At 49.0% G+C, this 13330-nt stretch overlaps 2 protein-coding genes across 2 annotated transcripts in view; one reads left to right on the top strand and one right to left on the bottom strand.

The window, feature by feature from the left end:
• Positions 1-1475: 1475 nt before the first annotated feature.
• The window catches only part of rusf1 (RUS family member 1), an 81565-nt gene continuing 69710 nt past the window's right edge, over positions 1476-13330 (top strand). Inside the window, exons 1-2 of the mRNA XM_072271985.1 lie at positions 1476-2193; positions 6169-6540. The gene's annotated coding sequence lies outside the window, so the exon portion shown is untranslated. The remainder of the gene's footprint in view (positions 2194-6168; positions 6541-13330) is intronic.
• LOC140204961 (proline-rich protein 14-like) overlaps positions 9850-13330 on the bottom strand; it is a 42103-nt gene continuing 38622 nt past the window's right edge. The window contains exon 10 of the mRNA XM_072271983.1: positions 9850-10418. Coding sequence (XP_072128084.1) covers positions 10154-10418 — 265 coding nt within the window. The 3' untranslated portion in view covers positions 9850-10153. The remainder of the gene's footprint in view (positions 10419-13330) is intronic.

The following is a 13330-nucleotide window of genomic DNA, read 5'->3' on the forward strand; positions in this document are numbered from 1 at the left end:
CTGATCCCCTAGTGGGCTCAACCACAAGCTGCTCTAGACAGGTATCTCATAGACACTCTAGAAATTTCCCCTCTGGGGATCCAGCACCAAACTGATTTTCCCAATCTGCTGCGTATTGAAGTCCTCCATGGCTGTCATAACATTGACCTTTTGACATGCATTTTCTATCTCCCCTTGAAATTTGTAGACCACATCTTTACTACTGTTATATAACTCCCATTACAGTACTTTTTTACCCTTATAATTCTCTACCTCTACCAACATGATTCAACACCTTCTGACCCTATGCTACCTCTTTCAAATGATTTGGTTTCATTTTTTATCAACATTAATGGAAGAACCCTTAACAGTATTGATGTACAGAAGGGTCTTGAGAGGCAAGCGCACGGCTCCTTGAAAGTGCGAAATGGCGAAAGTGGTAAGGAAGGTATATGGTATGCTTGTCCTCCATTGGTCGGTAAGGGTTTCTGCCACATCTCTATGTAACGTTGGTCAGGCTGCACTGGAGTGTTGTGGTGTCCCGTGACAGGAAGAATGCAGGGGACTTTAGAGAAGGTGCAGGATGCTGCCTGGATTTCAGGGTGTGAGCTGTAAAGAGTTTGGACAGACTTGGGTTGTTTCCCCTGGAGCAGCGGGTGCTGAGGGGAGATCTGATAGAGGTTTACAAGTCGATAGAGTTGACAGCCGGTGTCTTTTCCCCAGGGTTAAAATGCCCAAGGGCATGCATTTAAACTGAGAGGTTATACATTCAAACGAGATGTGCAGGCAAGTTTTTGTTTACAGTGTGGTGGATGCCTAGAATGTGCTGCCTGGGGTGGTGGTGAAGGCAGATGCATGCGACGGAGGCATTTCAGACGCTTGTAGGCAGGCAGGTGGATGTGCAGGAATGGAGGGATATGGAAATTGTGTAGGCAGAAGGGATCTAGTTTAACATCGGGGCTGAAGGGCCTATTACTGTACCATGTTGTGCTGGCGTGGTTTCAATGTTCTAACATAGGGCCACAGTTAGAACAATGTCTTCTATGCCTTCACCTATATCTCTGTGAATCGCCAGTCCCGTAAATCTCTCTGGCAAATACAGCCATCCCGTCTCCATAACCATTCCAGCTCCAGCCCTATGCCCCTCCCTGTCTCTGGTGGCAGCTTCCCTTCCCGCTACCATCGCCATCTCCGGACCCCATTCTTCCCAACACTCCACTCGTCTCATTGCCCCCCCCCAGAACCCTATCTCTATTAACCCCACCCTCCCATTTATCCCTCTCTGTTTTCGTGACCTGCTCTCTTCACTATTCCCTCCCTGACTCTGTAAACCCCCCTGGCCCCTGCAACTCACCCCATCTCCCTCCCTCCTCTCTCTCAGCATTTTTCCTGCCAGACATCAGTTGTGCGTGGTCTGATGAGTAATTGACCAATTTCCTAAGCTGTTTCTGCTCCTCGGCCGACTCCCTCCGCACCCGCGCTGACCAGGAATTATGTTGATTCCCGGCACTGACACGCCCCCGGATGCTTAGCCCTTCTGTCTGCAGTCTCCTCCATGTCCTCATCCTACTCCTCCTCCAACTCATTTCTTCTCCCTCACTCACACCATCCTCCCCATCTCCATCCCCCTACTCCAAGCCATCAGCCTACTCCCCTTCCCGCTCTTTCCACCATGCTCCAACTCATCGTTCTCCTCCCCTCCCTCCAGGACTTCATCCTTCTCCACCCCGTCACCTCTCCTCCTTCCAGTACTCATCCACCCCTTCTTTGTCCTCTTTCTCTGCCCTCCCTCTTTAGTTTACCTACCACACGTTTCCACCTCCTCTTCCTACCTGAACCTCCCCTCCTCCTTCATGAATCCCACTCTATCCTTCACCTCAACCCTTCCTATCCTCTCCATCCTCCCTCCCTCTTCCATCCCGCTCTTTCCTTCCTTTCCTCTTCCCGTCTCCATCCCTCCCACCTTTCTCTCACTTCCCTCCATCTCTCCCTCCCACCCTCTTCCCCCTCCCTCCTCGCCCAGCCGCGCACATTCCACGTCCTCCCTCTCTCTTTCTCCGCGCTAACCCGACAGTTGACGTTTTGGAGAAGTTTGATAATTTGGTGACGCTCCCTTCCGCTGCCCACGCGGAAACGGAGCGGTGGGGGCAGAAGGGCCGTGCGGCGGCAGCGGCAGCGGCAGCGGCAGGCGAAGGAACGGTGCCGGGAGCCGAGGTAGGGGGAAGAAAAGAAGCGGGGCGGGGACGGGCGGAGGGGATTCGCTCACAACACAAACTAACTGAAAGTACAGACATAGTCACTGACGAGCCGTATCCAGCAACACACACAGACACACGCAGACCAAAACACACCCATTCACAGAAGCGCCGATACACAAACGGACTATTAGTGTACATACAAACTAACAGATACCCAAAGAGGGTCCCCCAGTGATTAGACACACAACCCTCTCACTCCCAAAACTCCACCCAACCCCCGACCGGTCGGCGAGCGCGTCCTCTTCCCCCATCCTAGCTCTGGGTTAAGTTGTTAAGTTATATGTTACTTTGAAGCCCTCATTCAGCTGAATCTCTTGCGGGGTCCGTACCCTCGCCGCGTCTGTAACGGAGCAGGAACGGAATGTTAACAGCGAGCAGAGAGGGGCGAACCGAGGGAACCTGGTGGAACACGTTCACTGTACTAAATCTCAATAAGCAACCAGGAAAAACTAAAATCAACACTGCCCTTCCCTGTCACATGTAAACTGCTGTTTCCTTCTCTCTCGCTTTATCTATCTGTACGCTGACAGGTGACTCTGCCTCCGCCTCAAGGGAGATCTGTGCACTGACCAGCGTCTCTCAGGGGAGATCTGTACCCTGACCAGGGTCTCTCAGTCCCTCTCTTCCGTGGGGAGGGTGATATCTACACTGATCTGTCTCTCTCAAGTGGTGATCTGTGTGCACCGATCGGCCGCTGTTACTGCAGCCTGTGTTTATTGTGTGGGGGCCTCTTTGACACAGATTGATTCCAGTATTTTCTAACTTCTGCTTTTAAGCACTGCTGAGGTCCGAGATGATTTTGGTTTGTCAGTGACCGATTGTTCTTTCGTTCCGGGACATTGTCCTCTCCCTCTGTCCAATGTATCCTGTGGCGAGGTCACTGCTCCAGTTTCACAGCTGGGGGATGTGAACGGTGAACAAGGCAAACAGTGTGGAAGCAGGCACTTCGGCCCATCTTGTGCATACTGGCTCACCCACGCTCATCCCATTTCCCAAACCACGTGTCCACTCTCCGCCGTGGAGATTCAAGCGCTCATCCGAATACTTGAATCTCGTCCTCCACCACCTTCTCAGGCAGCAAGTTCCAGGTTCCATCTCTTCTCTGGGAGGGAATATCTTCCCTCGCAAGTCGCAACCCTACCCCCCAGGTGCCCTCTGAACCTCCTCTCCCCTCATCCCAAGTCCTCTGTTTACAGATACAGAGGAGGAGTCTCCTGTTGCCCACCCGATCTGTCTCTCCTCCCTCAATCTCTTCACTTCAGGGAGAACACATCTAGGCTGTTCCACTCTCTTTGCGTCACAGTGTAGAATATAGATCATTGCAGGGACTTCAACCCTCAATGTTACGTCTATTCTAAGATCAATCTAAACCTGCCCTCCCATGCAGTTCTCCATTTCTTTCATCTACATGCCTATGAAAGAGCCTCAGTTGTCCCCACTGTATCTGCCTCTATCACCCCCTTTGGGAGCATGTTCCACACACCCACCTTTCTTTATATAAAAAAATACCTACCTCTGACATCTCCCTATACTTTTGTCCAAACACCATAAAATTATGCCCCCTCCTATTAGGTACTTCCATCTGGAAAAATGTCTCCAGCTGTCCACTATCTATGCCTGTCGTCATCTTGGACATCTATCAAGTTATCTCCCCTCCTCCTTCGTTTCAAAGAGAAAGGCCCTAGCTCACTCAACCTTTCCTCATAGGACATGCTATATAATCCAGGTAACATCCTGGTAAATCTCCTCTGCACCCTCTCTAAAGCATCCACTTCCCTCCTAAAACGAGACGGCCAGTACTGAATAATATTTCAAACGTGGTGTAACTAGGATTTTACAAGGCTGCCACACTAACTCGTGGCTCTTGAACTCAATCCACAATCTAATGAAAGCCAACACACTATACAACTTTCTAACAATCCTGTCAATTTGTACTGCAACTCTGAGGGATCTAAGGACATGGAAACCAACATCCCTCTGCTCTTCCACACTGTTAAGAATCCTGCCATTAACCCAATATTGTCTTCAAGTCCGAACTTCCAAAGTGAATCGCTTCATACTTTTCCGGACTGAACACCATGTGCCACTTCTCAGCCCAGCTCTGCATCCTGTCAATGTCCTGTTGTCAACTCTAACAATCTTCCATACTGTCCACAACACCACCAACTTTCCATCATCTGTACATTTACTAACTCACCCTTCCACTTCCTCATCCATTTATAAAAATCACAAAGAGCAGGGGTCCCAGAACAGATCCCTGTGGAACACCACCGGTCACTGACCTCCAGGCAGAATACAATCCCTCTACAACCACCCTCCGTCTTTTATGGGCAAGCCTATTCTGAAACAATGCAGCCAAATTTCCCTAGATCTCAAGTCTCCTGACTCTGAATGAGCCTACCATGGGAAAACCTTGTTGAATGTCTTAGAAAAATCCACATCCACTGCTCAACCTTCATCAATTTGTCACTTCATCAAAGAACTCAATCAGGCTCATGGGGCATGACCTGCCCCCCACAAAGTCATGCTGAATACCCCTAATCAAACTGTTTCTCCAAATACTTGTAAATCCTGTCTCTAAAAATCCTCTCCAATAGTTTGCCCATCACTGATGTAAGACTCACTGGTCTATAATTCCCAGGATTATCTCTCTTGAACAAAAGGAATAACCTCTGCCACCCTCTGATCCTCTGTTACTACACATGTCGCTAGTGAGGATGCAAAGATCATAGCCAAAGGAGCAGCTATCTCTTTCCTTGCTTCCTGTAGTAACATGAGATACATCTTGTATGACCCCAGGAGGCCTTATTTATCATAACATTTTCCAAAAGTTCCAACAGGTCCTTGTCGACATGTTTCAGCATACAGTATCAGCTTGTCCTACGCTGTGCACCTCTCACTAGTGAACACTGAAACAAAACATTCATTAAGGACTTCCCCTACCTCCTCCTACTTCAAGCATATTTTCTCCTTTATCCCTGATTGATCCTGCCCTCACTCTAGTTATCCTCCTGATCTTCATGCACATGCAGAACGCCTTGGTTTTCCTTAATCCTAGTCACCAAGGCCTCCACGTGTCCTACTCTAAGTCAATTCTTAAGCTCCTTCCTGGCTACTTTGCAACTTTCAAGAGCCACATGTCACTATTGCTTCCTAAAACTTAAACAAGCTTCTTTCTTCCTCTTGATTAAATGTTCAACTTCTCATCAACCATGATTCCTTCACCTTGCCTCAACAGGACAAAGATATCAGAACCCCATGCAAGTTCTCCCTTCGAACCTCCATATTTCTGTTGTGCATTTCCCTGAGTACATCTATTCCCAATCTACACTGCCAAAGAGCATCATAATCTATTCTCTCCAAATTAGTTTTCCATAGTACCTATTCCTATCCCTGTCCAAGGCTATGGTAAAGGTCAATCCCGGCCTTCCTGGGTAAGCAAAACGGCACACAGTATTTCAACTGCACTCTCACTAATGTCTTGTACAGCTGTCATGTGATTCCCAGCTCCTGTACTCTGTGGCACTGACAGAGACAGGGATGGGTGTAAGGGAGAGCAGGGGTCAGAGACAGGAAGGGATGTAGGGGAGGGCAAGAGGGTGTCACAGGGACAGGGAGGGGTGGAGGAGGTCACAGAGACCGTGAGGCCTGTTGGGGAGGGAGAGGGACAGAGACAGCAAAGGATGTAGGGGAGGGAGAAAGGGTGTCACAGAGACAGAGAGAAGTGTCGGGAAGGGAGAGGGTCAGAGACAGGAAGGAATGTAGGGGAGGGAGAGAGGGTGTCACAGAGACAGGGAGGAGTGTAAGGGTGGGAGGGGTGTGTGGGAACCGATCACAGAGCAAGTGAGGAGTGTTGGGGGGAGGAAGGGGAAAGGGTAAAAAAAAAAAAGCACCTTCATGGTTTTATAAACCTCTCATGTCACCCCTCCAGATCTCGGCACATAACGGGAATCCCTCTCGTGTTCTCCCTCCAGCTGAATCACTGCCATCCTGACACATTGTGTGGTCACAGAAGGCAGAGGGAACAATGGAAGTGACTGGAGAGCCCAGGGAGACAGTGACAGGGGCAGGGGGCGAGGAGATGGATGGAAATTCGCCACGGGTGAATGGGGGCGTGAATGAGAACCAGACTCTCATGAAGAGAAATGAGATGGAGGAGGAGGAGGAGGAGGAGGAGGAGCAGGAGCAGGACAGAATGTACCACTCCTGGGGGACCAAGAAGAGTTTTTTCTGGCTATCGATCTTCAGTGTGATCTTCGGGTGTTCCTGTGTCGGCATCTACGCACTCATCAGTGCCGTAAGGGTGAGTTTGTACCCCACCCCTGTACAGAGTCACCAGCTGGTTTACAGATCTTCCCCAAGGGGGAGAGACTGAGAAACACCGGTCAGTGTACAGACATCCCTTGAGGGAGAGGGTCTGAGACAACAGTCAGTGTACAGATCTCACCCTATGGGAGAGGGACTGAGAGACTCCAGCTAGTGTACAGATCTCCCTGAGAGCAAGGAACTGAGGAATGAGAAGGCCACAAGACACAAGAACAGAATTAGACTACTCAGCCCATCAAGTCTGCTTCACCATTCGATTGTGGCTGATTTATTTTCCTCTCAACCCCATTCTCCTGCCTTCACTCTTGAAACGGTTGACACCCTTACCAATTATCAACCTCCGCTATATACGCCCATTGACATCTGCAAACTTGGCCACAAAGCCATAAATTCAGTCAACCAGATAATTAACACTTGATGTGAAACATAGTTAACCCAACACTGACCACTGCGGAACTAGCAACCAACCCGAAAAAGCCCCCTTTATTTCCATTCTTTGCGTTCTCCCAGTTAGCCATTCTTCTAACTGTGCTAGTATCTTTCCTGTAATACCATGGGCTCTTATCTTGTTTAACAGCCTCATATGTGGCAACTTGTCAAAGGTCTTCTGAAAATTCAAGTAAACAACATTCGCTGATTCTTTGTCCACGTTGCCTGTTTTACTCTCATGCATTAATTCCAACAAATTTGTCAGCCAAGACTTATTCTCATGCTGACTTTAACCTATTTTATTGTGTGCCCCCAAGTGCCTCAAAACCTCACCCTTATTGAGTCTAACATTTTCTCAACGACTGAAGTCAAGCAAACTGGCCTATAATTTCCTGTGTTTTGCCTCCCTCGTTTCTTAAAATGCAGAGTAACATTTGTGATTTTCTTTGTATTAGTGATTACAATCACTTCTGCCCGAAACATTCAAATTTCTGGCATGCTACTGGAGTTCTCCCACAGTGAAGACTGACAAAGTAATTATTCAGGCTGTCCCCCATTACTTCCTTTGCTGTCCCTTTCCAGTGGTCCAATATCCACTCTTTTACTCTTCATACATCAGAAAGTTTTTGGTATCCTCTTTGATATTATTGGCCAGAGTCAACTTCATATTTTGTCTTTTCTGTCCTTATTGCTTTTTAAGTTGCATTGATATTTTTAAAAGCTTTCTAATCCTCTAGTTTCCCACTATTTGTTATCAGCATTTTTGTTTTTATGCTGTCTTCAACATCCCTTGTCAACCACTGTTTCCTCATTCTCCTTTGGAATGATACCAGTCAATGTACAGATAACACCGAGAGAGGGACTGAGAGGCACCAGTCAGTGTATAGATCTTCAAGAGGGAGGGATACCAGTCAGTGCACAGATCAGACAGACAGGGAGACACTGGTCAGTGCACAGATCAGAGAGACAGAGAGACACTGGTCAGTGCACAGATCGGAGAGACAGAGAGACACTGGTCAGTGCACAGATCAGACAGACAGGGAGACACTGGTCAGTGAACAGATCTGAGAGACAGAGACAGGGAGACACTGGTCAGTGCACAGATCAGAGAGACAGGGAGACACTGGTCAGTGCACAGATCTCCCCGAGAGAGAGGGACTGAGAGACACCGGTCAGTGTACAGATCTTCCCCCTGAGAGAGAGGGACTGAGAGGTGCCGGTCAGTGCACAGATCTCCCCAAGGGAGAGGGAGAGCGAGAGGGACACACACACACAGGTCAGTGTACAGATCTCCCTGAGAGAAGGGGACTGAGAGACATTGGTCAGTGTGCAGATCTCACTGAGTGAGAGAGAATGAGGGGCATGTAATACATTGATAAATCTATGGTTCAAATGCATTTCACTGATCACATTACTCAGAAAACGAAAATGGGGATTTCCAGATTTTGTGGGAGTGTCATTTGATAATGAAAGTAATAAATGCTGGAAGCACATTCCTGTCATATGACTCACTACTGCGCTTCTGTGATGTTTTATTTAAAACTCATAAATGCCTGGTTTAGATCCCAGTCGGTAATGCACACATGGGAAATCCTATTCTATACATAACCGAATAATTCTGGATTAGATCTCAGTCTGTAACCAAGCACAGAGGATCTGTTATTCTATATATTATCCCCGAGCCCCTGGATTAGATCCCAGCCTGTAACTCACTCCTGGAGATTTGTTCTTCTGTATTTCAACCTCCCGAAACTTTGGAGGAGATCCCACCTATAACACTTTTCAGGGGACTGTAGCCAAAACTCTGACGCCAATCTCCCCCACCCCCACAGGCAACAGAGCGGGAGGACCGAGGCGACGTGGAGGCAGCGAGGAAGTGGCAGCAGCGGGCGGTGAAGTTCAGCCTCCTCAGTTTCCTGGTGCTGGTGGCCAGCGTGGTGCTGGGTCTGCTGTTCATTGTCCTCGTGTCCTACCTGGTGAGGCTAGCAGAGTAAGGTGGAGAGCTGAGCGAGCCTGGTCCCGAGCAGGATAGTAACCACCCGTCACCCTGCTCTGCCCTCTGGGGCAGGGGCACCTGCTTCCAAGACTGAACCCAGCATTATGGCATGACTGTTACTCTGAGCCCCACCTCCCACTGGCACTGTCTGACTGACTGCATCCGCTGGATTAGTGCCAATTAGTGCCATTGACATTGTTACTGGGAACTGGGGGAAACTGTTACTGGTGGGGTTCGGGGGGGGGGGTTGATTATTTATACTTAACTTATATCTCACTGCTTAACAATGAAAGATTAACTGAAATAAACAATTTTAGCAAATGCGGTGTGGTGTGGAGCAGACAGGGCGTGGGGTCGAGAGGGGGAAGAGGGGGAAGAGGGGGAAGAGGGGGAAGAGGGGGAAGAGGGGGAAGAGGGGGAAGAGGGGGAAGAGGGGGAAGAGGGGGAAGAGGGGGAAGAGGGGGAAGAGGGGGAAGAGGGGGAAGAGGGGGAAGAGGGGGAAGAGGGGGAAGAGGGGTGTGAACGCTGAAGGGTTGTTAGGAGGAGGGAGGTTAGACTTAACTGGCCTAACCACCATTCCCACATCTCCCCCAAATGACTTTTGTAGTTCCCTCCCTTCAGCGCAGTCTCCCCAGAGTGTGAGGCGAGCTCTAGGAGGAACCAAACGTTTTGTGAGTTAGGCCGCCTGAGAAACCTTTGCAGCATTCATTTAAGCAAGGTCATTTTAATTAAATCCATTGTACATCCTGCACCCAGGGCGGGGGAGGCAATGGGGGAGAAACAGACCAAGAGGAAGTCATGGAAGGGAAGATGGAGAGGTGGAAAAAAGGAAATAGGAGAGAGGGAGGGAGGGAGGGAGGGAGATGATGGGTTGTGCAAGAATGGGTACGGGGGGGGAGCAGGGAGCATGTGGCAGGAGCAGAGGGATGAGGGAGGGTGAGGAGGCAGTGCCTCATGAAAGGAATCGTCAGAACCAAACCATGCGACAAGTACAAAACTGAACGAGTTAGTAAAAATATATATTATCTGGTAAAAACGAGGCTGTACAGTGCTGTGGGGGGGAGGGAGAGAGGGAGGATGGAGGGTGAGGAATAGGGAAGGACGGAGCAAGTTGAGGGAGGCAATATAGGGAGGTGGGGGACGGAGGGAGTGAGGGCTGGGGACCCTATCCCTCCTCCCCGGCGAAGAAGGAGTCAAGCTCGGACAACCGCTGCCTCAGCAGCCGCTCCAACTCAGGCGCCTCCAACCTCGAGCGGTCTCCGCGCAGCCCCGGGCCACCCCCTTGCACCAGGCGCAGTTTCTGCCGCAGCCGTCGCTTGCGGGGGAGGCTGCCGTCCTGGAATTGCACCGTACGCTTCAGCCGCCGCTGGCTGGTCAGCACCAGCAGCCCGTTCCGCTCCACCGGCTCCTCGAAGATAGTCTCGAATGGGCTGGTGGAATAAAGAGCAGAGTGAAATGAGAAACCTGTCCCACACTCCTGGGTGAAGCTCCGTCACTCATTTCCAGGGTGAGACACAGAGTGAGGCTCTGTCCACACTGTCTCGTCACACACTCCTGGGGTCAGACACAGAGTGAGGCTCCGTCCACACTGTCCTGTCCCACACTCGCAGGGTCAGACACAGAGTGAGGCTCCGTCCACACTGTCCTGTCCCACACTCGCAGGGTCAGACACAGAGTCAGGCTCCATCCACACAGTCTCATCACATACTCTCAGGGTGAGAAACATGGTGGGAGGTCCTTCACACTGTCTCGTCAAACAATCCGAGGTCAGACACAGAGTGAAGCTCTTTCACTCTGTCCTGTCACACACTCCCGGGGTGAGAAACAGGGTTAAGCTCCTTCATACTGTCCTGTCACACACTCCTGGGGTGAGACACAGGGTGAGGCTCCATCCACACTGTCTCATCAAACAATCCAGGGTCAGATACAGAGTGGAGCTCCCTCCATTGTCACAGATTTATAGAGCACTGCAGCAAAGGAATAGTCCATCTAGTCCGTACCAAACTATTATTCTGCCTAGTCCCTAGTCCCATCCATGTAATTATACACATTTCTCTTAGATGTTGAAATCAAACCAGCATCCACCACTTTCACTGGCAGCTTGTTCCACCCTCTGAGTGAAGAAATTCCCCTTTAGGTTCCCCTTAGATATTTCACCTTTCACCCTTAACCTGTGACCTCTAGATCTAGTTTCATGCAACCTCAATGAAAAGCCTGTTTACATTTACGCCATCAGAAATTTTTATACCTCTATCAAATCTCCCTCATTCTGGTACAGTCCAGAGCACAAAGTCCTAACGTGTTCAGTCCTTCCCTGAAACTCAGGTCCTTGAGTCGGGGCAGTATTATTGTCAAATTTCCCTGTACTCTTTCAATTTTTAGGCCTCAATAATGTCATACACATCTCAACATAACTCCTGTACTCAGTATTTTGATTTACGAAGGACAGAGTGCCAAAAGCTCTCTTTACAACCCTCTCTACCTGTGACACCACTTTCAAAGAATTATGGTTCTGTACTCCCAGATCCCTCTTTGAGGGATCTATGAACTTGGACCCCAAGATGCCTCTATTCCTCGACACTTAAAAATCCTGTCAATAGCCCTGTACTCTGCCTTCAAATTCTACTTTCCAAAGTGTATCGTTTCACTTTTCCTACATCTGCAACTGGAGCCGAGCTCTGCATCCCATCAATGTATCCTTGTAATTACTTCAATACCACCACCAACCTTTGTGACATCTGCACACTTACTACCCTGCCTTCCCACTTCCTCATGGATAGATCCTTTGAAAAGAGACGATCGTGTTGTGGGCGCAGTTTGAGTGTTGCCATTACTATGGAGGAGTGCGGCAGGGAGCGGACGGATATGTTCAGTGTGCCAGGAGACAGGATCAGTGAGATTGGCATGGACACAGTAAGCCAATGGGACTGATATGGAGCTGTACTATGCAATCTCTGTGCTCCCAGAACCCATTGAGGACCAGTGACTGCAGAAGTATGCAGTGCCTGCGCTGGGTTTCCCATGCCTGGGTTGTCTTATGGAGCTTCTGTAAAGTGGGAGGGGTTCTGCAATGGGATCTACAAAGAATATGCAACAGGACAGCACAGGCCATTCAGCCCACAATATTATTCTGTAATTAAACTAGTAATTAAATGCCTTCTGTCTAAAAAATGTCCATATCCTTCCATTCCCTGAACATCTAATTAAGATTCTCCTCATAACAATGCAGATGATACCATCGTAGGAGGCCACAACTCAAATAATAATGACAAGTCAAGAGTACAGGATATAGATAGAGCACCTCGTGACACGGTGTCATCACAGTAACATTTCCCTCAATGTCAGCAGAAAAGCTGGTCATTGACTTCAGAGCGTAGGGTGCTGTTTAGATCAATGGTGCCGAGGTTGATCAATGGTTGAGAGCTCCAACTTTCTTGGAGCAAACATCACCAACAGTCTGTCCCAGTCCAGTCACACAGAAACAAGCAGCACAAGAAAGTTCACCAATGCCTCTACCGCTTCAGGATCTTAGAAGAACAAACACAGAGCAGGCCCTTCAGCCCACAATGTTCGTGCTGACCCTTTAACCTAGTCCAAGCTCAATCTAACCCTTCCCTCCCACATAGCCCTCCATTTTTCTTTCATACATGTGCCTAAGTCACTGAAATGTCTCATCGATCTGCCTCTACCACCACCCCGGCAGCACACTCCACTATAGTTTCCACCAAACACCCTAAAGTTATGGCCCCTCATATTAGCCATTACCACCTTGGAAAAAAGAGTTTCTGGCTGTTCGCTTGATCTAATGCACACCTCTATCAAGTAACTTTTCACTCCAAAGAGAAAAGCCCTAGCTCACTCAACTTATCTTCATAAGACATGCACTCTAAGTCAGTCAGCATCCTGGTAAGTCCCCTCTGCATTCTCTCTAAAGCTTCCACATCCTTCCTATAACAAAGCGATGACAACTGAACACAATGTAGACGGCCTGCGAGTTCCTCCAGCATTTTGTGTGCTACAATATTCCGAATGTGTAGTGTAACTAGGGTTACGTAAAGCTGCAACATAACTCGTGGCTCTTCAACTCAATCCCTGACTAATGGAGACAACACACCACATGCCTTCTTAACCCACAGCACTGCAACTTTGAGCCCATGCACATGGACCCCAGGATCACACTGTTAAGAATCATGCCAGTGACATTGTGCCTTAAAATTTAGACTTCACACTGTTTCAGATTGAACTCCATCTGCCACTTCTCAGCTCAGCATCCTGTCAAAGTCCCATTGTAACCTACCACGCCCTTCTACACTATCTACAACTGTGTCATCTGCAAACTTAC

This window comes from Mobula birostris, chromosome 11, assembly GCF_030028105.1.
Source record: "Mobula birostris isolate sMobBir1 chromosome 11, sMobBir1.hap1, whole genome shotgun sequence".
Taxonomy (NCBI): domain Eukaryota; kingdom Metazoa; phylum Chordata; class Chondrichthyes; order Myliobatiformes; family Myliobatidae; genus Mobula; species Mobula birostris.